At 47.1% G+C, this 27,742-nt stretch overlaps 1 protein-coding gene across 8 annotated transcripts in view; it reads right to left on the reverse strand.

Moving 5' to 3' along the window:
* SPAST (spastin) overlaps window positions 1-27,742 on the reverse strand; it is a 74,283-nt gene that overhangs the window by 8,570 nt on the left and 37,971 nt on the right. For all 8 annotated transcript variants that reach the window (XM_074990029.1, XM_074990027.1, XM_074990028.1 and 5 more), the window contains 5 exons: window positions 27,274-27,353; window positions 12,566-12,608; window positions 11,745-11,824; window positions 3,057-3,127; window positions 1,776-1,816 (listed from right to left, as the gene is read on the reverse strand). In XM_074990029.1, the coding sequence (XP_074846130.1) occupies window positions 1,776-1,816; window positions 3,057-3,127; window positions 11,745-11,824; window positions 12,566-12,608; window positions 27,274-27,353 (315 nt within the window). The remainder of the gene's footprint in view (window positions 1-1,775; window positions 1,817-3,056; window positions 3,128-11,744; window positions 11,825-12,565; window positions 12,609-27,273; window positions 27,354-27,742) is intronic.

Consider the following 27,742-nt stretch of genomic DNA (forward strand, 5'->3'; position numbering starts at 1 on the left):
ATAGTTTTCTAGGGTAAGAAGGGTGTGGAGAAATACACATATCTCAGAGCTGGAAGAGACCTTGAGAGGTCATCAAGTCCAGCCCCTGCTCTCACAACAAGACCTGTCACCATTCCTGACCCATTATTTTTTTTAAACCTATTCGCTCCAGGCCCCTCAATAAGAGGGCTCAGAACCTCGACTTTTTAGCAGGCCAATGCTCTAACCACTGAGCTATTCTACCCCCCAAGAGGGATGGGGTGGGCAGATGCTGGGAAAGGTAAGCTGAAAGGCAGGGTCTTGTATACTCTGGTATAAAATATATTTTCTGTGTAAAATTCTGTTTACCTACATAAACATGACTTGAAGAATCCCATTTGGTTACTGGACACCACTATGATTGCTCCTGGGGGACATAAGTGCAGGCACTGAAGAAAAGCCAGACCTGCTGAAATAAGCTACAATAGACCACAGGGACTGCAGCCTAGACCTAGACCTGATCTGAGAACAGAAGAGTCACATGATTCTATGTTGAGACCTGTGTCTATGGTGCACTCAGTGACAAGGATGGTTCAGAGACACAGCTTAGTTAACTGACACTCCCAAGAGCAACAACAGATTGGGCACCCTTATGAGTGAGGATGTGTAAGAGGAGAAAAAAGTTCTAGCTACATGTTGTAAGTCACTTTTTTTTCAGCTTTGACCAGAAAGCAGCCCAACTTGTAAAAGGTCCCATCATCACAGGAATCCAAAAATTTGCCCAGAATTTATATGGTGTTTGGATCTGCTGGTTTCTATTCAAATCCTCTTTAGTTTTGATTAGGGGTGCTGATGTTTAACCCAGGGATGTCTAACACGTGGCCTGCAGGCCACAATCTGGCCCACGTAGCCAGCAACAGCACCATTTTGAAAGCGGGCTGGGCAGCTCCGAGACGCATGTGGCTCTTTAAGGAGTCACTTGCAGTGCCTGCTGCTGCCGCAACTCCTTCCTCCTCTGGCTCCCTGCCCTGATGCGCTGAAAGAGTAAAACTCAATTTAATCGGTTGAGTGGCTGGCAGGAGGGATGTGGCCATTAAGCCAATTAAATTGAGTCCCATTATTTCAGCACAGCAGTGCAGAGAGATGCACATGCTACAAGTGGGTGAGGGAGTAGGAGGGCTGTTGGGAACCATGCTGAGGAGAAGACAGTGGCCAAGCAAAGGTGCAGTGGAGGGGGTGGCAGCACCCAGAGCTTCTGGGTAAGGTAAATTAATCCTGGGATTGGGGCTGTGAAGTGTTTAAGCCTGGGGCGGGTGGGGGGCTGGGGCTAAGAGAGGTTAAGTCCGTGTGTGGGGGGAGGGCTTGGCCCTGCAACATGTAAAAAATTGCCATGTGGCTCCCAGAGGAAAAGAAGGTTGGACACCCCTGCTTTAACTGATTAACAGGAGGGGGATGGAGCAGCCCCTCTGCTCCTGCCATGGACAGAGGGTTGGCCCCAGCTTCACAGGAGGATCATGGGTGGGGGTGCTCTCTGCAGCAGCCCTGGGGGGGAGGGGCTGGGAAAAGGGGGCACGGTGGCTGAGGATGCTGCTCCAGCATAGCTCAGCAGTCACTGTAGCCTTAGAAGGGGAATGGAGGAGGGTGAGAAAGAGCTTGGTATTCTAAGTTACCAACATTTTCAGAGAGATCTTTTCACTTAACTCAAGCAAGCAAAACTTTAAAAAAAAAAATTAAGCAAAAATATCTTCACAATAATTTTAGACACATCTGTATATGCTCTACCCAGGAAGGAAAAAAGTCACATTACAGCTCCTTACCTCACTGGCAGACATATTCTTCACCTGTTCTGGTTTTAGTTCTGTTAAAACAAAAAACCAAAAGCAATGATTTTCACGAGGAAAAACCATCAAGACTTTTGATGCCTAAAACATTTTATGATCGGTTCTACTCTGAAGATTGATTAAAATTGGCACCTTACAATGCAACATGCCTACTTCTTGTATATTTCAAGTGAGATCAGCTTAAGTGACTAAATTGTTGTGTTTCACTGAGCCTTGCACAGGCAACACAACTGAGAATATGAAATGATTCCATTTCTCTTTGAGCATCCAGATATATTTATTAAGTTCAAGTCACTTAAATGAGTTTGCACAAGTCTAAAAGTATCAGAGGGGTAGCTGTGTTAGTCTGGATCTGTAACAGCAACGAAGGGTCCTGTGGCACCTTATAGACTAACAGAAAAGTTTTGAGCATGAGCTTTTGAGTTTTGAGCATGAGCTCATGCTCACGAAAGCTCATGCTCAAAACTTTTCTGTTAGTCTGTAAGGTGCCACAAGACCCCAAGTTTAAAAAGTAGTAATTCTACAGGGGTCTTCAAATAATGATCTCATTGACACACTAGAGTATAACTGAAGATATCTGTTTGTCCTGAAGAAGTTTTACTACCAGCAGAACATGAGAAAAGTTGTAGTTTGTAGGACTGGCATTTACATGGAAATTTTCTTTAATTTCACAATTGAGATGGAAGCCATAAAGGATGAAAGGGAGAAAACATCAAATCCTACAATGCAGTTTTTACAGGAGTTTGTCAGAGAAGTACATGCTAAAAATATGAAGATTTTACATTGCAGACAAAAGGTGGACATTTTAGTGCACAAGTAAGTGTAAGCATGTTTCCACTTTACTAGAGAAACAGTTCTTAGGATGGCTCTTACGACAAAGCCTCTTTTAAAACAATACTGTTCCCTAGTTTTCATGAAGTGTACTAGACCTGTAACTCTCAAAGTACAATCACACTGATTCATGACAGCCCATTAAGAGCAACCACTGAAGTGAAAGAGAAGAAAGTTACTTCCCAGCAAATGGAATCCAGAATATTTACAGACCCACGCTCTAGAATTTGTGTTCTGTGCCTCAAATCCATGTCTTTCTTCAACACCACTTACCATTGACCCCACCTAATAAACCCAACCCCTCAATATATTCATTAAGTTCAGGTTACAGAAAGACTATATCCTACAGATGCCCTCTGGTATTCTTAGCCTGTCAAAGACTCCAAAACCAAGAGGAGGATTGGAAAGTGGGGCCACATCACTTACCTCGAATAGGACCCAGTGCTGCATCCTTTGCTAATGCAGTTAAGTCACTTCCTGAGTATCCATCTGTCATTCTTTGCAAAAAGGGAGATGGAAAGGACAAAAACTTTCAACGATCTGTATCTTTTTACATGCATATTACCAAAGAGAGAAATAGTATCTTCCCTCAGATTAAATGACAAAACTGCTCAGAATAATTAGTAAGTGACACGTTAATCTGAACACATTTTCCTGCTGAAAACACTTTACCAATTAAAGTTTAATATCAGTATTAAATGTAAGTATCATTCTAAGCAAAGTCTAGTGTCATGAATGCATGCCAGTAAAGGGTTAAACAGAGGGCTCTGCAGGAGGTGGTCAGATAAGCCAATGGGAGGGAAGAGACACTCTTCTGAACTGAGAACAATTGCAGTCTGAGGGATCTTTGTGTGGCTGATGCAGAGGAGACAGAGAAATGATTGCTCCTAAGCAGCTGGAATGAATCCAGTAAACCTCCTGGCCATCTCATAATCAGCCAAAGATACGTAAGTAGAAAGGAAATGTTTAATTAGATGGGATCAGGTTCTGGTTATTTTGAAAATGGTGGGAACTTTTTCAGGTTCCCTGGTTAATGATTTGACTCTTTCCCCTGTACTCTAACTTCTAAACTGAAAACCATGGAGGTAATTCTCTGTGCTGCAACCCAAACATTTTAAATCAGGGATGGCCAACATTTCTTTTCCCCATCAGGGGCCAGATGTCAATATTTTTATATGTTCTGGGGGGCCAAACACGCCCCCCACATCTTCACGTTTAACCCCTCTCAGCCCCAAGCCCAGGATTAACCTACCTCAGATGATGCCTACTACCCCCGCTGCTCCTTTGCAGCGGCTGCCACCTCTTCCTCCTCAGCATGGCTGTGTGGCTCCCCCAACAGCTCTCCTGCTCCCTTCACCCACCTGCAGCATAGGCAGCTCCCTGCCATGCTGTGCTGAAATAATGTAAAACTAAAATTTCATTGGTTTAACAGTTGGATCCCTCCCACTGGCCATTAAATCAATTACATTTAGTTACCTTACTTCACTGTGGCAGGGCAGGGAGCCAGACAAGTCAGCAGCAGCAGCAGCAGCATCCGGAGCCATGAATGGCTCCTTAAAGAGCCACATGCAGCTCCTGAGCTGCAGATTGCTGACCCCACGCTGCACACTCACTTTGCCGACTTGGATAAAATGGCACTGCTGCTGGCTCCACAGGCCAGCTGAAAAGGCTTCACAGGCCAGATTCTGGCCCAGAGGCCATGTGCTGGCCACCCCTGTTTTAAATGGTTTCTCTCATTTTGTGAATAAATTACTTTAAGGCAATAATTTGATTCCTGCGTCCTAGAGAATGGTCTGTGCATATTCATGCCCCAGACTGAAAGGTCAGCTATCAGATTACAACTCTGTTTCCAAGATTTCTCCTGAGGGAGGATTAAGAACTTGGGGTCTACCCCACAGGGAGGCATCCCAAGTGTGTCTTCCTGGGCTTAAAGGGTTTCCCCCCCTCCCTCACTTGGGTGGTGGCAGCAACCTCCCAGGGTCAGGGAATCTGTGACCTTGGGGAGGTTTTTAGGCAGAGCCTGTAGAGTCAAGGTATTTTTAAGGTTTTCGCAGGTCCCCACTTTCTGCACTCACAGTTTCAAAGTGGGAAAGCAGCGTTGACATCTAGCAACTGGAATCTACTGCAGAAAGCCATTATAAACACACAGTTATAAATGCAAAAGTTGTCCTTTAAATAGCCCACTAGATAGTCAGCACTTTCCACTCTCAAATATTGCCTAGAACTGTCCAGAAACTGCTGTTGTAGTTTCTTCATATCACAATGATTAGAATCTAATACTTTGTGATGTGCTTCTAGCTCATGACCAGTTTCTTTGGTGATCCTGTCTACAGTAGAACCTCAGAGTTACAAACACCAGAATTACAAACTGACCAGTCAGCCACACCCCTCTTTGGAACCGGAAGTACACCATCAGGCAGCATCAGAAACAAGAGCGAGACAGCAAATACAATACAAAAATGCACTACTTTAATTTAAAAAACAAAAACAAAACAAAAACAAAACAGAAAGACACGCACACAAGGGGGAGGTTTAAAAAGGTTTGGCAAGGCAAAGCAACAGTGCCTGTAATTATTTAATTTAAAGTAAGATTGTTAAAAAGGAGCATTTTCCTTTTGCATAGTCAAGTTACAAAGCTGCATTATGTCCATTGTAAGCTTTTCAAGGAACATTTTGTTCAGAGTTACAAATAACTTCCATTTTTGAGGCGTTCACAACTCTGAGGTTCTAATGTATTTTGGGGACTGCTGCAGGAATCTCTCCCAGACTAAACTTGAAAAGCCTGGTGAGAACTGAAAGGAATCTTAACATTTAATATTAAAATGCAGCGTTTTTATTTTGTGCTTGTTGTAAGGGCACTTAGCATACTACAAGAAGTTTTTCACTGAAACTCACAAGATTTTGTTGATACTGCATGAAGTGTACATTTATTACCGAAAATACTTTCAAAGTCACCAATACTACCTGCCTATTGCATAGTTTTATACTGCTGTTCATTAAATCCAATAGTGAAGTTCCTAATAGACTCCATGAAGGGTATGACATGTCTGCCTTCATGTAAGGTAAAAGACGCTCTCCTACCACTACTCTCAGATACTAAAAAAATTAATTGGTAGAAAGGTGAAAACTGAGCAAGATGAAGGGCATCAAATATGTAAATAGTATAACTGAGTCCTTTTTTAACCCATAGTATGAGGGGAGCATGCACACATGTTCAGGGCTACTATCTGTCAGCTTTTTTGTATCTGCAATATTACACAAATTTGTGATTCAAGTTGCATTTACTGTCCTCTTAATTCACACTTACGGAAAACCACCTTCAGCCACATCAGATACACTAGCATTTAACTGAAGAAAAACACGGGGTTTCATGTTAAGTGTGGACTGTAGATTCTATACACAAACATACAAATCATTAAGCAGCTCCTGTAATGAGGGATCATCATGTCTCTTGACCATTTCTAATGGTTGTTTTTGAAAGGTGACAGAGCCCCTTAGCAAAAAAACCTGAATGGTTAAATCAGAGAATGAGGGTGAAGCCTGAAGTACAGCTTGCCCAGCCCTGATTGGAGATTGAAGGGGATGTTGACTTCTGTCTTCTTAGCAGGAAATAAGCCTCCTTATTTCTTAAATGAGCAGTGAAGACATTATTTCTGTTGCTTTGCAGTTCACATTTATTAATTAAATGTGCATGTAGCTACAGGAAACTAGGGTTTTTAAGTAGTCATGGAAGGATTAGATATTTTACCACCATTTACCACAAAAATGCTACTTCCCCATACAAGCAATCGATAATAATCAAAATTTACAATTTTCAAAGAAAGAAGTGTTGCTTGCGAAATTACTTTGTTTTAGGGATATTAATTTCTTATGTTTTGCATGTGATGATGACAATTTGTGTTTTGACAGCCATAAAGCTGAATCTCAGCACATGGGGTCATTAAACAGTTACTATCTGTTCTCTGATCCTCCATCAACATTACTAGTAACTGAAAATTTAGTTTGGTAAAAGAAACAACATTGTTCAGATATTTAAAAATAAAGAAGGAGTTACTTACTTCCATAACTGGTGTTTGAGATGTGCTGTTCATGTCCATTCCAAAAAAAGGTGAGTGCGCACGCACATGGTCAGCTTCCAGAAAATTTTTCCCCTAGCCAATAGCCGTCAGGTCAGAGTGGCACCAATATAGTGCCCAATATAGACACCATCCGACTCACCTCTCCCTCAGTTCCTTCTTGCCAGCTACTCTGATGGTGGGGAAAGGAAGGAAGGTTTTGGAATGGACATGAACACCACACACATCTTGAAGAACACCAGTTACAGAAGTAACTGTCTTCTTCAAGTGATTGTTCATGTGCATTCCGACATAGGTGAATGCAAACTGATGTTAAGCGGGGGGATTGGAACCCCAGAATCACTGTAGTATAGCCCTGCCCGCTGCAGCATCCTCCCTAGAGTGCTGCGTAATGGGCAGAAAATGTATATATGGAAGACCAGGTCTCAGCCCTACGGATTTCTTGAATAGGGACATGAGCTGGGAATGCTGCTGAAGAGACCTGTGTTTTCAGACTGCACATCAACAGGTCCAAAAGAACCAAGTACCAATGCTGCCTGGCCCATGCTGGAGCCACCACAATCATGGAGGACTGGTCTGCTTAAAATTTGAGGATGATTTTGTGGATGAAGGGAAATGGAGGCAAGGCACAGAGCAGAGGGCCTGTCCAGGACAGGCTGGAATGCATCCACTCGGGTTCCAGTAAGAACAAGATGTTTGGCATATCGAATCGAGGTGTGTAGCAAACAAGTCCATCAGTGGATAGCCCCAAACTCACAAAATTGATTGCAGCACATCCAGGTGAATGGACCACGAGTGGTTCATGAAGGACCTGCAGAGATGGTCCGCTAGAGTATTGTGGATCCCAGGTAAGTAATCGGCCTGCAGAAGAATTTTATGATAAATGCAAAACTCCTATAGCCTGAGCACCTCATGACACAGGGAAGAGGAGTGTGCACACCCATCAGTTGATATACATTGCTGTCATGTTGTCTGTACTCTGACACACAAATGCCCAGCTAGGTTGTCCTGAAATACCTTGCACACCAACTTGATCACTGTGAGCTCTCTCACTGATGTGAAGCTTGAAGTGTGAAATGCACCAGAAAGCGTGAGTCCAGAGCTCCCCAGATGTGCCCCCCAACCTTAATCTGATGCATTGGTTGCCAGGGACAGGGAAGGTTGAGGAGACCAGAAAGGAAACCTGCCCCCCACACCTGCCAGCAACCAATGCAAGGTCTGCAACACTTGCTGGGGCAACATCACTAATTTGTCTATATCATCCCTCAGAAGGACGTACACTGAAGACAGCCTTAACTGGAGGGAATGTAGACAAAAATCTGGTGCGTTGCACCATGAACATACAAGCTGCCGTATGTCCCAAGAGCTTCATGCAATACCTTGTCATGGTGGGGAAACTTGATCATGTAGTTTATGATGCTGGCCATACCTTGAAACTTGTTCTCTGGCAGGAGGCCTTAGCAAGTACCAAGTCCAGGAGACTCCCCACAAATTTTATTCTTTGAGTTGGGACGAGCATTGACTTCGCCTTGTTTACCAGGAGGCTGAGACTGTCAAAGGTTTGGCAAATGAACCTTATGTGTTGATAAACCTGCGCCTGTGAGCTCCCTTTGACTAACCAGTCGTCCAGGTATGGGAACAACTGAATACCATGCCTGTGGATGAAGGCTGCCGCTACCACCACAATGCACTTGGCGAAAACCCTTGGAGCCATCATCAACAGGCCAAATGGAAGGACTGAACTGACAGCATCCCCCTGTTCACCACAAATCTGAGGAACCCTCCTGTGAGGAGGATAGATGGTGATATGAAAATAGGCATACTACTGTAAGTTGACAGCAGCAAACCAGTCCCCTGGATCCAGCAACAGAATAATGAGCCTCAGACAGACCCTGTGAAACCTGATTTTTTTTTTTTTTTAAACAAACATGTTCAGGCCTTGCAAGTCCAAGGGGCCTCATTTCCCCTTTCCATTTTGGGATTAGGAGATAATGTGAGTAAAACCCCTGGCCTCTGAATTGTGGAGAAGCCTCCTTTATTGCCCCCCCCAATGGAGGAATAACTGTCTCCTGCCTGAGCCGACACTTGTGAGAGGGGTCCTTCAAGCAGGACGGGGAAGGCGGGGTGTAGGGGTGGTAAGAACTGAACTGGAAAGCGTGTCTCCTTTCCACCGTGTGAAGGACCCACCAGTCCAATGTTATACAGCACCAGGCACAGTAGAATGGGGATAGGTGGAATGAAGACATAAGGCATGCTGGAACTATAACAGAGTGGCATAGCGCCCTTGACTGTCCATGGTGCGTCTCCCCGGATGCTGCCTAGGAATTCTCCCTACACTTGGGAGCTGCAGGAGAATGGCTCGTCATGTCTTTTCCTCATGTGCGGCACTGGGCATTGAGACTTGTATCTCTGAAACCGTTGAGCCCTTCACCATGGTGCCAGGTTCCCTTCTCCTTCATCGATGCCATGGCTGAGTAGGGTGCCAGTACACACTGCACCTAGAAAGATGTGCTCAACCCCACAAATGGAGGCAGCTTTTCAGCCTGAGAAATCCCCATCAACAGGACTTTGAGCCCTATCCTTGAAGGTCCTCAGCATGAAGGTTTTACAGATTGGGCAGTAGTCTCACTAGAGACTCTTGCCCAGACTCTTCAGTCAGGCTGAATGAGAATCATTCTTCAGCATCAAAACAAAAAGCAGTCAAGTAGCACTTTGAAGACTAGCAAAATAGTTTATTAGGTGAGCTTTCGTGGGACAGACCCACTTCTTCAGACCATAGCCAGACCAGACCAGACTTAATATTTAAGACACAGAGAACCAAAAACAGTAAGCAAGGAGGACAAATCAGAAAAAGATAATCAAGGTGAGCAAATCAGAGAGTGGAGGGGTGGGGAGGAAGATCAAGAATTAGATTGAGTCAAGCATGCAGACGAGCCCCTATAGTGACTCAGAAAGTTCCCATCACGATTTAAACCATGTGTTAATGTTCCGAATTGGAATATAAATGTCAGTTCGTCCACTTCTCTTTGTAAAACGGAGTGATAATTTCTCTTCAGTAACACACATACCTTGAAGTCATTGACAGAGTGTCCCATTCCATTAAATTAAATTCCATTAAACAATGCCCAGATGCTTTGTATATTGGACAGACTTCTAACTCCCTTAGACAAAGGGTCAACGGGCACAAAACAGACATCAAAACACTCCAGATCCACAAACCAGTTAGTCAACATTTTAATGGAATGGGGCATTCTGTCATAGTTGACAGAGACTTTGAAGCCTAGCAACCTCAGCATGCCCCAGTGCCGAGGCCTCGAGGAGGAAGAGTGACCACTCCACTCCAGGCTTGAGGATCAACACTAACCAATAAAAATGGAACTATTAACCATTTGAATTATTAACACCTAATTAGAACTATTTACAGCTGAATATCTAACAGCTGTCAGCTAACTAAGAAGATGGCTCACATGAATGTGGGGCGTTCCATCAACCGGCACTGCGGCAAGAAGGAACCAAGTAGGGGCTGGGTGGGACAGCGCCCATATTGGGCGCTATATTGGCACCATTCCAGGGGGCCCTGCTCCGACCCAATGGCTACTGGCTAGGGGTACATTTTTCCAACAACCGAGCATGCACATATGCATGCACCTACATTGGAATGCACATGAACAATTGCTCCGAGAAAAACCCAAATCCTGTCAGGCCTACTCATAAATAATAGCTAACATGTCAAGAACATCTAATTTCCTTTGACGACAGGGTTTTTGGCCTAGTCGATCTTGTAAGACACTTGACACAATCCCATATTACATTCTTATAAGCAAACTCATAAGCACATTACGAAAATATGTTTTAGATAAAATTTTAAGGTGGATACAAAATTGGTTGCAAGACCATATACTCAAGAAGTAGTTATCAAAGGTTAAATGTCAATCTAGGAAGGCTGCATCTAATGGGGTCCCCTTCAGGGAAGGAAACTGTTCTGGGTTATTTTAGTTAATGTTTTCATTAATGACTTGAATAATGAGTGAAGAAACACACTTATAAAATTTGCAGAGAACAATATCTGAGGAGTCGCACGCAGTTTGGAGGATAAATTGGAGAACTGGTCTGAAATCAACAAGATGAAATTCAACAGACAAATGGAAAGCACTTCATTTAAAATTAAATGCACAGCTACAAAATAGGGAGAAAGTGGCTCAGTGATAATACTGCTGAAAAGGATCTGGGCTATAAAGGGAACAGTGTGATGATATTGTGGAAAAGGTTGATCTCTTTCTGAGGTAAAAGTACATAAAAGACACAGGAAGTCATTATCCCAGTCTAATAAGCACTCATCTGAGTCCAGTGTTGCCACAGTTTAAGAAAGCAGTGGATCAATTAGATTGTCCAGAGAAGTGCAACAAAATGATCAAAGATTTTGAAAACCCAAAATCTGAAGCCAGGTTAAAAAAAGGGGGGAGAGAGAGAGACACCAATAAGCACCAGCAAAAGTGTTAGTGCTATTATAGAGGAGCATAAACTATTATTCACATTCACTGAAGGTAGAACAAGAAATAATTTACTTAATATGTGGCAAGGGGATTTAAGCTGGATACTAGGAGAAACTTTCTAACTACAAGGACAGTTAAACATGGGAATAGGCTTCTAATGGAAGGCATAAAATCCTCATCATTAGAGATTTTCAAGTATAAGTTAGAAAAACATATCAGAGATGGTCTAGGTACAATTATTTCTGCCTCAGTGCAAGCTGAACTAAAGGACCTCTCAACGTTTGTCCCTTCCATCCCTGCATTTCTGTGATTCTAAGTACTGGCCAGTTTGCAATTTCTGTATCCCTGATAACTAGCATTATTTCTAAATGTAACTGGACAAGACAGTTAACATGAATGTATCAAAACAAAAAGCAATCAAGTAGCACTTTAAAGACTAGCAAAATAGTTTATTAGGTAAGCTTTCGTGGGACAGACCCTCTGTTACTATTCAACGTGAATATAGTGAGCCAGTAATATTATGAGCAGAATTATCTAAGTCTTACCTGGCTAGCTGTGCCAGCTCTTTCTGGGTCAGTGGACTTCCTTGCTTGCTTAGAAGATTTTTTAGTAAAGTCAATCTTGTCTGAAAAGAAGCATTTATCAGTTGTATGTTCATGTACAAGAACAAATTTAAGTTCTATAAGCTATTCGAAAAAATATAAAACAAAATTACATGGTAATTTTGTAAATTCTGACGTTTATATATGTGACACTTGTAGTACTTTTGACTATAGTTTATATATCAATACTGTCTTTTAAGGGTCACAAGGATTTAATCGTGAAACTTAGAGTCCCATAGGTTCCAGCCAGGCACTCTACAATCATGACAACTGAACTAGAATCTTGATCCAAGACACTTCTGCTGCTGCTAAGACAATTAACAGTGCTAGTAGCTTTTTGTTTTAGTGTTGAAGAACTGCTAAAATAAGGCCATACAATTTAACAACCTTTTGCAATGAGAATTTTATGCCAAACCAAAACAGACTTGCTGTTGCAAATATTTTAGGTGTATCAAAACATGTCCTTGTCTGTTTAATCAGCATACAGCCTTACAACATCAAGCTACCCAGAAACAGGGAGCAGCTACCAGCAGATATGATTCTAGTAAGTACATCAGAATGTAAACAACTTAAATATTCACCTGAGTGATATAAAACTTACCACACTGGCCAAAGTGAATTAGTAGACACCACTAATTCACAAAGCTCAGTAATTTGCCATAAGGCTTAATAATCGCTAGCGCAAATTAACGTCATACTATTTTTTTTTTTGTAGAACAGATTCTTACCTCACAGAAAGGAATGCTCACTAGCCACATACTTACCTCCTCATTTGGTAAAGATACATACACCCGTTTGGTGAATCGTCTGAAAAATAAAAACAAACAAACCGTTACTCACTGTTGTAACTGTTCTCTAAAATGCATTGCACTTACCTATTTTAGGGAGGGGTGCATACACATGCACAGTTGTTGGAAAGCTCTCCCTAGACAGACAGGTTGGTTTTCAACTAGACAGCCAGATTGGATGGGGAGACCCCTGGAGTAGTGCCTATGTGAAGCCTCTGATACTCAGCCAACTGAGCACCCCTCAATTCCTGCTTGACAACCACTCTGACGGGGGGCAGGAGGCTGGGTTTCAAAGAGATATGAGCAACACATCTTGAACAGCTACCAAGGTAACAAGAAGTCCTGTGGCACATTAACCGATATTTTGCAGCATAACCTTTCACGGGCAGAGACCCGCTTCATCAGATGCGTGAGTGGGGGTTGCAGAGGATGGTCTAAATTGACAGGCTCATGAAAAGGAAGGGATCCCAGTCAAGATGAAGGCCAGAGTTGACAAGGTCAATTCAGTCAGAGAAGGTGGCCCATTATCAGCAGCTAATGTGGAGGTGTGAGTCCAACACCGCAGAGCCATGGAACAAGGCAGGAGAAGGAGAATGGGAAGGCCCAGGATGAGCCAGGCCAACGACTGGCTTGGTGCGTGTGGTCTCGCGTGATGGGTGAAGCGAGCAAAAGCAGTGAGGAAAGCAAGAATGGTGCCAGGGCAAAGGGTGCCAAGCAGAACCATGTCAAGCACAGCAGTGCCCTGGTGAGACAGGAAAAGAAGAAGTTGACCGGCACTGGGAACAAAATCAGTGCCCAGAGGCATCACATGGTGGAGAACAGGACTGGTGGCGAGAAGCAGAATGTCATCAAGTGTGAGACCAACGTTTGGATTGGCACGGAGATAGAGACTGGTGCAGAGACCAGGACCTATGTTGAGGCCAAGATCTGTGCAGGAGTAGGAATGCCGAGTAGTGCAGGCCTTTGGCGCCACACAGAACCGACATTGGAGGTCCAACCTGCAAGGGTTCTGATGAGATGAGCCAGATCAGTGTTGGCAGTGGGACCGAGTCCATGAACTGGAACGTGGCTGAGTGCGCCTCAGCACCTCAGTGCGCCTGCGGCTGGTGAACCCCAGCACCCAACTGTAGCCAGACATGAACCCCCCATTTGACCTTTTCTTCTTCTCCACCCCCACTGGGAGAGACAGACAGAGAGGGAGACAGGCAGCCTTTGATGCCCTGGGAACGCAGGTGTGCTGTCTCACCCAGACTCTCTACCATACACAGAAACCAGACAGTGAATGGGCTAGCTAATGGCCGCCCTTCTGGCTAATATCGGTAATTGACACGCCTGATCATCGCCCCAGGAAAAGGAGGAACCTCCGCCCATCACCTCCCAAAGGTGCCTAATTGCCCACAATTCACAGGTGCGAATTGAGCCTTGCACCTTCCCTGGGTAACCTGGGGTTCAAACACATTCCTCCCTGGATTGGCCACTTGACCAGGAAGAAGCCTATGTGACCAAAGGGGTATGAAGAGGGGTTTGGCAGCCCACCCCCTTTGAGCTCCAATCACCTATACCTGCTGGCCAGGTCCGGTGCAGGACGCCTGGTTCGTATCTACTTCTTTCCAAGGGACTGAGAGAAGGATTCTGGTCACGCCAGGTCTATGAGGCAGGGGTAAGAATTACACCTGTATTACACTTCTTTCCTATAGGAATTGGGGGAAAGACTCTGGTTCCGCCTGGTCTAAGAGGCGTGGTGAAAATCACACCTGCAACGTGCCTTTCTTGTGTACACATTAATTGTATTAGTTTAAGCTAGCTAATTCGTTTAATACTTTTCTTAAGTTGAATTGTGTTGTTTCCCCCTTAAAAAACTGCGTTTACTAACTGTTTCTAGCTATAAACTACTAAAAACCATTAGCCTGTCAATCAAACCGCGAGAAGCCCTTATCTGTAAAACGTGTTTGCTATTTAGTTCTATTAGGGAACTGCGGTGGGCCATTACCTTTTGCATGAACCGCAGAAAATCATTATCCTGCCTGTTAAACCACAGGGGGTCCTTACCTTAATTGGAAAGCTGCGGTCAGCAATTACCTTTCATTGGATGCTACCAACCGCAAGAAAAATCATTATCTTGTCACTCAACTGGGTGGCCATCTTGGTTTCATTCATAAAATTTGGTGGTCAGTTTAAAAACCCCTTTTACTCGCAGCAGCCACTTCTGTCTGAAAAACCACTGCTGGCGGTTTCCTATTAACTGCTGCTAAAGTTATAAACAAAAATTCACAATTGTTGTACTTAAATCATTTGTAAATCGAACTGTTTGTCTTAGTTGAACTGTTTGTCTTTGTATAAATAAAAAGTAATTGTTAAGTCTCTAATTGCATTCCTCTTGCTGCTGTACCCGAACTAAACGCAAACCAAAGAACCCAGCCTGTCCGGGCTGCTTAGCGTGGTTACTGGTGCGGCATCACACACTTTGCCTCACCGGATCTTTAGCTGGCACCTGGGCATCGGCTCTCACCAAGGACAAGTGTTAAGGAGATAGCATCAGGACTGTCAAGCATCAGTGCCAAGTGTCAGAGCAGGAGGCAGAGCATGCCAAAGCTCTGGAATCTGAAGAGCCCACAGCAGAGGCCCTGAATGGAGAAATGGGCCAGATGGAACAGAAAAGAGAAGGAGGAGCCTGCAAAGGCAGGTGGTACTGTGAGAGTTGGAAAGATAATACCTGAGAGGGCCATGCTGGATTCGGGGCAGGCCCAGGGTGCAGGTGATGGCACCTGGAAAGGTACATACAGAAGTGAAGGCTTACCCCAGGACATGCGTCCAGGATCAGGAGCCTCAGTGCATGCTGGGGACCTCATAATTTCCAAGAGTCCCCAGGTTTTCCAGTATGTATCAGGCATCAACAAAGGACCAACTGGCATGTGATCACCTCTCAACGACTCCAAGGGGATTGGGCTTGGTGTGCGGGACACAGAGGCATCAGGATCACTGGCCCTTCTGAGCCAAGGATGCTGCTGTCAGAGACAGTGCTGACAACTTAGGTGTCTTGGATGCGCATACCAGAGAGTGAGAGCAGTGCCACACCAGCATTTTCAGGGAAAAGGAGCCCTTCCTAGGCGCCAAGCCCGGAGACAAGGATGACAGGCAGTGCACCCAGGATGGAGGGGCGGAGTCTTGCTGCAGCGGTTGAAGTGCTGACTGCATAAGAAGTTGGTGCCTAGTGAACGTGCTCCTTCAGGGTCTGGACTTGAAAACCCTACAGTCAGGGCACTTAACTGTTTGATGAGCTTCACCCAAACAAAGGCAGGAGTCAGGAGAGTCACTTCTTGGCATAGATTTCAAGCAGCCAGAGCACTGCTTAAAGCCCTAGGATCTCTTCATCCCTAAGCTACCCGAGGGGAATCCTAGGGCTCAAAGGCCGCGTCTACACGTGCTGACTACTTCGAAGTAGCGGCACCAACTTCAAAATAGCGCCCTTCACAACTACACGTGGCGGGCGCTATTTTGAAGTTGACATCGACGTAAGGCAGTGAGACGAAGTCGCTATCCCTATCAGGAGATGGGAATAGCGCCCTACTTCAACGTTCAATGTTGAAGTAGGGAACGTGTAGTCGTTGCGCGTCCCGCAACATCGAAACAGTGGGGTCCGCCATGGCGGCCATCAGCTGAGGGATCGAGAGATGCTCTCTCCAGCCCCTGAGCTCGATGGTCGCCGCGTGCAGCAGCCCTTAAAGCTCCCCGCCCCCTGCCTTCCTGTGCAAGAAGCTGAGAGCGCGTGCAGGTGGCAGCCCAGCCACGCAGCCAGCCTGCATGTCTCTGAGCAGCCAGAACAACCCCCCCAGCGCTGTGATGACCACCCGCCAGCCTCCTAAGCGCCGCCAGGGCATCCCCCCCCCACCACAAGGGGAGCCAGGGCTCCCAGACCGGCAGCCAGGCTGGGAAGCGGTAGCAGGGTCCCTCCTGGACGGAGGCCGAGCTTCGGGACCTGCTCGGGCTCTGGAGTGAGGAGGTGGTGCTCCAGGTAATGGGGAGCAAGAGGCGGAACGCAGATGCGTTTGCTCAGCTCGCCGAGGGCCTGGCCGCCCAGGGTCACCCTGCCCGCACTCCGGATCATGTCCGCAGTAAAGTGAAGTTGCTGCAGCAGGGTTACGCCCGGGCCCAGGATGCGGCCAGCCAATCTGGGGCCGCCCCTGTCACTTGCCCCTTTTACAGGGAGCTCAGGGCCATCCTGGGCCCCCAGCACACCTCCTCCCCTCCGGCCACTCGATACCTCGGCCAACAAGCCCCAGCAGGCCCTGGAGGCAGAGTCCGCCCTGGAGGTAAGCCCCACACCCCGGGGCCCCCCCCCAGGAGCCCACCCCTGGGGCGCCGGAGGAGGAGGAGGGGGAGTCCTCCTCCAGCGACAGGGGCTGCACATCATCCTGCCATCAGGGAGCTCCAGCAGGGCGTCCGCCCACTGGGTGTCCCCTGACCGTGGGAGCGGACCATCAGGTATGTACCCCCCGGTGCGCACCCCCGGAGTTGAGGAGCGGGGGTAACAGACATGACCAGGGCCCTCCATATGCCCAGATGACCATGGCCCCAAGGACAGCAGTGGCATGTCCCTTACAGGAGTGCATCAGCCCCTGCCCCCCCAGCAGGACAGTGCCATGCCCCATCCCTGGGGATGGGGAACCTGCAGCAGAGGGGTGGGGGGACAAGGGCCACAGCTCGGGGCCCACACTAATGGCTGTCTCCGCTCTTCTTCCCCCCGCGTTCTGCATCTGCCCCATCGGAAGGACTGGAGAGCGCTGGCGAGGTGTCAGTGGTCCTGGCCAGCCCACCGGGGCCATCACTCCCGGCCAGCCCCTTGGCGGAGCACCGACCAGCCCCACGGCGCGGATGATGGCGGAGCCAGCCCCACTCCTGGATGGCAACGGACCCCCAGCTGCTGGCGATCTACCGTCGGCAGCTGGAGGTCTCTGAGCAGTGCCTGCAGGTGGAGGAGCAGCACCTTCAACTTCAGGAGTGGGCGCTGGCCTGGCGGCAGGAGGCATGGGGGGCCTTTATGTGGACATTCGAGCATATCACGGACTACCTAGCCCCCCATGCCGCGCCGGCCGCTGCTCTGCCCGCCCTGCCTGCTCCACCCGCTGCTCCATCCGCCGTCTCACCACCACCGAGGGCCCTTCTGCCGAGGGGGACCTGGGGCCAGCTGACACCCGCCGGCCTTATCTCCCGGTCCGCCCGGCCCCCAGCCAGCCCCGGCCAGGGCTGAGGCCGAGGCATGGGTCGCGGCCGCCCACCCCCAGAGCTGGACATTAGGGGGTGTGGGGCCCGGGGTGTGGGGCCCCCCCTCCCCCTTTGTATATATCCCCTTCAGTTTTATCTTCTTCTGTAAATAGTTTCTATTAGACCCCTGTTGTTATGCTGATACCTGCCCCCCATGTACATAATTCTCCCCTTCCTTGTCTTCCCCTTTTTTTCTTTCATCTTATCTGACATATATATAAAATATTTATATATTATTTATATTTAATATTTAATAATTTATAATTTAATTTAATAATGTAATTAATTTAATAATAATTTAATAATAAATAAACATAAAATATTTATTTGGCCTGTAAATAGTTAAGATAATAATAATGAGAGTTCAACATATATCTGGTTTGACGAACAAATGTCTGCTTTTATTTACAAGAAAAGTGGGGGGGGGTGCGCTCTTGGGTGCTCTGTGGTGTGGGCGTAGGGGCAGGGAGTGTTGTGGAGGATGGGGGGGGTGCAGTGGGGGGCCTGCCAGTGTTCACCCCGCAGCCTCATCGAAATGGGCCCACAGGGCCTCCTGGACCCGGATCCTTTGGGGTCTACCTGGCGACTGGGGGCAGCAGGTGGCTGCACATCGGCCCTGCCAGCCTCCACAGCCCAGCCCTGAGAGAAGGCCTCCCCCTTGCTCTCGACGAGGTTGTGGAGGGCGCTGCACACGCCCACAACCTGGGGGATGTTGGTGGGGCCCGCATCAAGGCGGGTGAGGAGACACCTCCAGCGCCCTTTGAGGTGCCCAAATGTGCGCTCCACCACCTGGCGCGCGTGGTTCAGGCACTGGTTGAAGTGCTCCTGGCTGGCTGACAGGTGGCCCATGTAAGGGTCCATGAGCCAGGGCCAGAGGGGGTATGCCACATCTGCGATGACGCAGAGGGGCATAGTGGTGTCCCCCACAGGGATCTCCCGCTGGGGGATGTAGGTCCTCACCTCCAGCCGGCGGCACAGGCCCGAATTCCGGAATACCCGGGCGTCGTGGGTGCTGCCAGGCCAGCCCACATAAATGTCCAGGAAATGGCCCTGGCTGTCCACCAAGGCCTGGAGGACCACAGAATGGTAGCCCTTCCTGTTTAGGTAGCATCCTCCACTGTGCTCTGGGGCACGGATGGGGATGTGGGTCCCATCCAGAGCCCCGAAGCAATTGGGGAAGCCCAGGGTGGCAAAGCCCGCCATGGCAGCATCCGGGTCCCCAAGCCTCACAAGCCTGTGGAGGAGCAGGGCGTTGATGGCATGGATGACCTGCAGGAGAAGCACATGGGAGAGCACCAATGAGGGGTGTGCAGGGTGTGTGTGGCCCTCCCCTGCCAGGGCCCCCCTCCCCCTGTGGGTCCTCTTACCTCCATGAGGACAGCCCCGACGGTGGCCTTGCCAATGCCAAACTGCTGGCCCACGGATTGGTAGCTGTCTGGAGTGGCCAGCTTCCAGACAGCGATGCCGACCCGCTTCTCCACATTGAGGGCACGCCGCATGAAGGTGTCCTGGTGCCTCAGTGCGGGGGTGAGCCACTGGCATAGCTCCAGAAACGTCTGCCGGCTCATGCAAAAGTTCTGGAGCCAGCGGCCGTCATCCCACTCTCCGAGCACCAGCTGCTCCCACCAGTCAGTGCTGGTGGGGTAGCTCCACAGCCGGCGGCGTATGAGGTGGGGCGGAGGGGTGCTGCAGGGTTGGGGGTTGCGTCCTCCTCCCCTGCAGGCAGCTCCTCCTCTGTGGCAAGGATGTGCTCAGCTGCCTCCTGTATGGCATGGAGCAGGGCGACCACTGCTCCTACAGGGGTGGCTGGGTGGACCTCTGGCTGCTGCTGCTGCTGCTGCTGGGGGTCCATGACTGCGTCGCTCGAGGTGTGCATGCCTATGGCTCTGCAGACCGCGTGCTGTGCAGGCTGAGTGTGTCTGGGAGGGGCCCTTTAAGGGAGCGGCTAGCTGTTGCCCCGGAAGCACTATTCCGCCCTGTGACCCTGTCTGCAGCTGTTCCTGGCACCCTTATTTCGATGTGTGCTACTTTGGAGTGTAGACGTTCCCTTGCAGCGCCTATTTTGATGTGGTGCTGCCCAACATCGACGGCACCAGCCCTAGAGGATGTGTAGACGCTATTCATCAAAATAGCTTATTTCAATGTCGCTACATCAAAATAAGCTATTTTGATGTAGCGTTCACGTGTAGGTGTAGCCAAAGAGACCTCAGAAGCAGGTCATTGAATCCTAAAGCAGGACCAGTTCCAACAAAACTACCCCAGTCAGGAATATATGAAGCCAGGACTTAACCTCTAGGGATGGAGATTCCATCACCTCTTTAAGTAACCCAATCTAGTGCTTCACCACCTTCCTAGTGAAAGAGTTTTCCCTAATATCCAACCTAAACCTCCTCCACTGTAACTTGAGACCATTGCTCCTAGTTCTGCCACTGGTCACTAGTAACAATAGTCTCTCTTCATTGTCTTTGGAAGCCCCCTTCAGGTAGCTGAAGGCTGCTATCAAAATCACCTCTCACTCTTCTGCAAACTAAATAAGCCCAAATCCCTCAGCCGCTCCTCATAGGTCATATGACCTTAATCATTTTGGTTGCCCTCCGCTGGACCCTCTCCAATGCATCTAAATCCTCTCTGTACTGGGGGGTCAAGAACTGGATGCAATACTCCAGATGTGGCCTCAAAGTGCTAAATAAAGGTGAATAATCACCTCTCTAGATCTGCCAGAAATGTTCCTCCCAACGCACCTCAATATGCCATTAGCTCTCCTGGCTACAAGGGCACACTGTTGACTCAAATCTAGTTCTCATCCACTGTAGTTCCCCAGCTCTTTCTGCTGCACTGGTACTTAGCCAGTTGGTTCTCAGCCTGAAACAAGGCTTGGGATTCTTCCGTCTCTACCTTTGTCCTTGTTGAACCTCAGATTTCTTTTGGCCCAATCCTCCATTTTGTCTCAGTCACTCTGAGCCCTAACCCTACCCTCCAATATACCTAACTTTTCCACTAGCTTAGTAGGAAAAGGTAGGAGAAGGAGGAGAAAAATCTTCCCTATCCAATGAACAGTGAAGACCAACTGAACCAAAACAATGTTTATGCTAAACACAGCTATTTACAACCATTTGCACAGAGGTGGAAAGGGATCTGTGGCAAAGCAAACAGGTACTTGACTAGAAAAACTGAACACCCAGCACAAGTGGTAAGAAGAGAACTGAGGGGTGCTGTATCATATATGGGCTTCATATAGGTGCCATTCCAGGGGGCTCCTCAGCTGACCTCTCTGGCTACTTGCTGGTGAGTTGCTAGGGGAAAAACTTTCCAAGAGCCACGCATGCACATGTAACTCAAATAGATACTGAGCAAGCATTTGCAAGAAAATAAAACTGATACTTCTGAGAGCTATTTAGTAAAAACAGACATTTGATAACAGTACACTGTTTATGCCCATTTGACCAACACTACTGCAGACTGCAAAAAAAAAGTAGACAGGGAACCGCTAATCTGAAGTTCTTGCTCTGGAATGAGGCAGTTGAGTAAGACATCTCTCCTCCAGCATGCCATATGCATACTCTTACTTGTGGGAGATTAACAAGAAATACAACCACTTCAGAAAATGGGCTGCGGGCCAAATAAGAGTATGGGGTGATGCATAAACTCTGAACAAGACTCCAGGTAGCAGTCTTGCATATTTCGAAAAGGTACAAACTTCAATAACATGCCACTGACGCTACCTTAGCCCTAACAAAGCGAGCACTGAAACTCTCATGTGAGGAAGTTTTGAATTCTTGACTTCCCACCCTGCCCTTCTGCTCTCTGATTTGGTCACCCTGATAATTTCCACACACCCCCCCCCAATTTGTCAACTTTGATTACTGTTTTGGTTCTCTATGCCTTAAATATTGATTCTGCTATGGTCTGAAGAAGTGGGTCTGTCCCACGAAAGCTCACCTAATACATTATTTTGTTAGTTTTTAAAGTACTACTTGACCGCTTTTTTGTTTTGATACTATATATAGACTAACACGGCTCCTTCTCTGTTACTATTCATGGGAGGAAGGAATAACTTGCTTGCAGCCCTTAACATGTCTCCTTCCCACCGTGCGAAGGACCCACCAGTCTGATGTCATACAGCACCAGGCAGGGTAGAACAGGGTTAGGTGGAATGAAAACATATGACATGCTGTATCTGTAACAAGAAGTGGTGTGGTGCTCTCAATCACCTTCAAGCGTTGGACTTAGATGCCCCACCAGAACCTGTTGCCCTTGGCTGGGTTGGTGGGAGTGCCTCCTGCTGGCTCCAGCCTCTCTGCCTATTTTGATTCCTAGGGTTCTAGGGGAATTGCTTAAGGGCGGGGGAGAGCGGGAATTGCCTGGCTTGCATTGCGTGGATATGAAGTCCCAGCGACCTCAGGGTGGCCTAGCCTCTTTCAGGGTATGGAGCCTCTTATCATATTTTCTCTGAAAATATGTTTGGCCCTTCATTGGCCAAGTTCTCAGTGGTCTGCTGTACTTACTAGGGGAGGCCAAAGACTTGAAGCCATGCACCCCTTCTCATGGCCACACCTCACTCCATGATCCTTGTTGCCACATCAGTAGTGCCCTGGGTGGCCTACAAAGCCACATGTGCAATCAACTTGTTCTCCTCCACTAATGCCCTAAATTTGGGTTTGGCAGGGGGAGGGATCAGCTCCATGAACTTGAAAAGGGAGGAAGCTGCATTGTACACGTATCTACTCACAAGGGCTTGTTGATTAGATATGCGGCACTGTAGCCCCCTGGTTGAATAAGCTTTCCTACCATACAGGTCCAAACATTTCACTTCTCTATTTTTGGGCAAAGGCCTCTGAAGCCCCTGTCTCTCCCTATGGATGGCCACATCCACAACCAGGGAGTCGGGTATAAGGGTTGGTGAAAAGATGCTCATGCCCTCTCACTTTTCCTTGCTGTGGGCTGGGCTTACACTGGGGTCTGCCACATGGTCTTGGCTATCTGGTCTTAATGAGAGGCAGTGCCAATGTAGTGGGATTCAATGGATGACAAGATATATGTCACTGGGTTGGCTTCATCCTTCATCTACTTCGCCTGCACCCTCAAATCTTAGGCCACCTAGTGCAGCAGCTGCTGGGGAACTACCATCCTCCAGGCCTGGGGAGGCAGAAAACCCCACCACCACTTCGTCTGGAGAAGACCAGAGGATGCACCCACTTGCATTGGTCAGCCTATTTCTATAGCTCCCACAAGGTCCAGTGCATCTGCCCTCTGACCCAAGGGAAATGGCTCCGACACCTGCCTCACCGACGCCAAACTCAGAGAGGGTGATGCTGAGCCATGCAATGCAAGAGAAGCCATTGTCAAAAAACATCAGTGCCAACATAGTTTGTGCCATGGAGGACAGCACCAAAGGAAAAGGCATTGAAACCACTGGATCAGACAACAATAACGGCACCAAGAGCATCAGTGCCAAGGGGACCAACTGTGTCCATGAGGACAGTTCCATAGGAGGAAGCTGTTCCAATAAGCCATCCCACAGATGCCAAACGCAGTACTGGAGGACCTCCCGAGGTCAGCCATGGTGCCCAGGACAGAGTGTGAATGAGAACTGCCCCTGGAACACCCACACAGAGTCCAGAACAGCCACTGTGGAGCCTGCTGCCAATTTGGTGGCCACTGTCCCAGAGCAGAGCATGAACTCCACCCGAATGAAGAGTGAGCATTCCTATTCCAGCCAGAACTAGACAAGTAGGAGTCTGACCACAACTCAGAGGCCTCCAATGCCAAAGACCAAGGAGGTACCAGGCCTGAGGGTGCCTGCATAAGCACTGGGTGGGATGGTGCCAGCGCTGTGACTGGCAGAAGAGCTGGAGGTGTAGGCAGACATGCCATCATGGGTGGCTTGCCCTGTGACAGGGGAACGACTCGACACCTGCCTCAGGTACTTGTTCCTCCTGGACAGTAAAAAAGGCACTGATCTGCAGGAGGCTCTGTGCTGCCTGGAACATCTCTGGCATCAATGGTAGGTGCGGACATTGGGGGCTAAACCTCTGGACCAGCATCAAACCCTGATCATCTGAGGCCTGGCGGTGATGCATTTCCCTGACACTGTGAGAATTCTCCCAACACTTAGAAGTCAGAGGAGAACGGCCCATCATGCCTTTTCTTGTTATGAAGCACTAGGAATTGAGACTTGTCTCTCCAAGAAGGTTGAGCTACCAGCCCTTCACTGTGGTGCCAGATTCTTCATCGATGCCATGGCTGAGCTCAGTGCTGGTGCACTCCACACCAAGGAAAGCATACTTGGCCCCCTCAGACAGGGACTTCTTGAGCAGAAGAGATGCCTCCATCAACAGGGCTTTGAGGCATTGAGCGTTATCCTTTAAGGTCCTCCTCCTCCTCAACCATGGGCTCAGCGCATGTTGGTGTCTGATGCCTCTCTCACTATTTCCTTCCATCTTTCCCTATCCAGTGCAGAGTGGCTTAGTTTTTGTAGACTAGCTCTGCACCAATCTACTACATCATCTATCTATTTTCTGTGGGGTCTGCCTCTCCTGTTCGAACCATCCATTATGCTGAACACTAGAGAGTCTTGATTTTTCGTTCGTTGTTCATTCTGCAAAGAGGTCCAAACAGTTGTAGCTTCTGTTTTATAACCTTCTGCAGCAGGTTCTCTTTCGGCTGTATCTTCCTATATAATTCCTCATTGGTGACCTCCTGCATCCATCCTATTCTCAGAATCTTTCTACAAGAGCTCCTTTCGAACACCAATATTCTTCTTTTCGAATCTTTCATCACCACCCATGTCTCACATCTGTACCACATGCTGCTGAATACTCACGTTTTCACAATGTTCAGCTTCGTTCCTAAATTAATTGCTTTGCTTTTCCATATCTTATCCATCACCCTTGAACTCGCTCTTACTTTTGCTATTCTAGTTGCTATTTCCTTCTTACAGTCTAGATCATGCATTATGTTGCTCCCCAGATGTGTGAATGTCTCTACATTTCCTAGTTCAATACCATTGACACTGATCTTCCTTCCTATTTCCTTATCTCCAAATACCATTTTTTTTGTTTTAATCCATGTTCATAATCAGTCCGTACTGCTTCCCTTCTTCGTTTAACACGCCCACCGTTTTCACTAGCTTCTCCTCATCATCCACGAACCTCAAGTTGTTCATTCTTTTCCCGTGCACAGATATCCCTTCTACCTCTTCCATGATCTTGTCCATTGCTCTCTCCAGATGTGCGATGAAGATACTTGGCGATATTGGGTCTTTGTCTTGTACTTCTACTTGTTTTAAATCAACTTCACAACTCCCCGCATGTTCTCACTGCTGCCTCTGTATTATCATTAATATCTTTCTACAACTGTATCCGTCTGCTATCCACTCCGTATGACTCCAACACCGCCCAAGTCACTTTCTGAACTATACTGTCAAATGTCTTTTGGGGGGGCGGGGGGAAGTCGACCAAGCAAGTGTATGTGTTTTTGTTCTTTCGTTGAGCTTTCTCCACTATCAGTCTTAGAGCCAATATCTGCTGTATGGTACTTCTATCTTTTCTGAACCCTGCTTGCTCATCTGCTATATGTTCTTCTATCTGCAATCTTAATCTCTCTGTCAGTTATCAGCACCTTACTAGATGACTCGTTAGGGCAATCGTTCTGTAGTTCCTGCACTCCAATGTACTTCCTTTCTTGGGTATTGTCACTAGCACAGATCTTGTCCATTCCTTAGGCGCCTTCCCTTCTTTCCATGCTATATTACATAGTTGGTGTATTTCCTGAATCATGCTTTCTCCGCCATATTTGATCATCTCTCCCGTGATCTTATTTCCAAGGCTCTTGTTGTTCTTCAGTCATTTCACTGCCTTTTCTACTTGCTCCTTCAAAGTATCAGTCTTGCTCTTGATGCTCGGGGGAGATCTCTTTCAATTCTTCAGTCTCTGAGACAGTCAGGTCCAACTGTGCTTTGTATAGATCGGTGCAATATCTCATCCATTGCTGCACAATCTTCTCCCTGTTCATGAGCACTTGTTTGTTCTCATCTTTGATCGCCATCTGCTTCAGTTGCCATTTCCTATTAATATTCCTAATGGTCTTATACACCTCCCTGGTCTTACATTCACTGTAATACCTCTCGATATCTTCACATTGCTCTTCTAACCATTTCTCCTTTTCTTTTCTGGCTGCTTTCCTTACCTCATTGCATTTCATCCTATATTGCTGTTCTGCCATCTCAGAAACATCTCTTCTGATCTTCGACGCTCTCTTCTCTTGAACCAACTTCAGTGTCTTCTGGGTAATCCACTTCTTATTGATCTTTTCTTCTTCTGGAACAGTCTGCTCAATTGCTTCTTCTATAGCGATGGCTATCCCTGTGACTCTCTTATCTAGGTCTTTCTCTGTGGCGATATTCTTAATCTTCTCTTCGAGCGCTGTTCTGTATACATTCCCTGTTTCTTCCTCACATAGCCTTGCCACATCTTTTCTTTTCTTTAACTGTGTCTTACATTTTCTTTTGAGTTTTACCTTGATGTTTGCAATCACTAGACTGTGGTCTGAGTCTATATCCGCTCCTTGGAAAATTCGGCACTGCTATACTGATGTTATCCACTTCTTCCTATCAAAATCATATCTATCATATTCTCAGACTTCCTGTCATTAGATCGCCACGTCCACTTCCTACAGTCCTTTTGTTGGAATCTCGTCTTGGTCCTCAGCTTGAAGGTTTTACACCTCGGGCAGTGGTGTTGCTGGTAACTCTCACCCAGACACTTAAGGCAGGCTCAATAAGGATCTTTTTTGGCATGTGCTTCCCATAGCCAATGCAGACTTTGAAGCCTGGCAACCTCGGCATGCCCCGGTGCCGAGGTCTCAAGGAGGCAACAAACAACAATAGGATTATTTACTATTTAAAACCATTAATGCCTAATAAGAACTATGTCTTGTAAGAGCTAAATGCTACCAACTAATAAAGAGCTCACATGAGCGATGGGGAGTTCCAGCAACCGACACCGTGGCAAGAAGGAACTAAGCAGTGGACAGGTTGGGCAGTTCCTATATTTGGTGCTATATCAGGGCCTTGCTAGCGGGCACCACACTGACCTGATGGCTACTGGCTAGGGAAGATTTTCCGGTAACTGAGGATGTGTGAACAATCACTCCAAGAACTAAGAGTTTGTTAAGACAATGGACACTGAGGTCCAGGACTATTTCAAGGCAATGGTACTAAGACAAGTAACTCAAATGGGAATGCTGAGGCACTTTTTTTAAAATAAGCACTGGGTATTTTGTTAAGTTTGCCACCCAACAACACTAGGAAATTTCAGTCCAATACAATGTGAGAAGTGCAAGATATTTAACTTTATAATAGGATCTGATTTAAGCATAACTGTGTCTCTAAATATAAATTAGAAGGGGCATAACGTAAGTACCTGAGAACAGCATCATCAAGCTCCTGTGGCCTGTTAGTTGCACCCATTACAAGTATTCTGTCCTCTCCAGAAGACTGTACCTATAAAGCAAGAGTAACAAACTGAAATCTAAGAACCAATGCAATAAACTGTTAAAAACAGTAAAGAGCATTGACTAGGCGGTGATAATAGAAGTTTATGTGCTGGCTTTATGTTATCCACATTTTTCTGGCTAGTGTGTAGTATATTTAAACTCCATCTCAGTTTTCCGTAGCAACATGCGTGTCCAAAGCAAGTGCCCTGGCTAGGACTGGCAACTGACAGTATGATCTTAGATAATTTTGATTTAATGAGAGTACTCAGAACTGAAAGATAAACAAGACTTACTTTATCTTTACTATTTTAAAGAAAGTCACATTTTACTGTGGTTCAGAGAAATGAAACTACACTGAAGCCTATAGAGGGGAAAATTAAAATCATAAGACTAACT

Source organism: Carettochelys insculpta, chromosome 3 (genome assembly GCF_033958435.1).
Source record: "Carettochelys insculpta isolate YL-2023 chromosome 3, ASM3395843v1, whole genome shotgun sequence".
Lineage (NCBI taxonomy): Eukaryota > Metazoa > Chordata > Testudines > Carettochelyidae > Carettochelys > Carettochelys insculpta.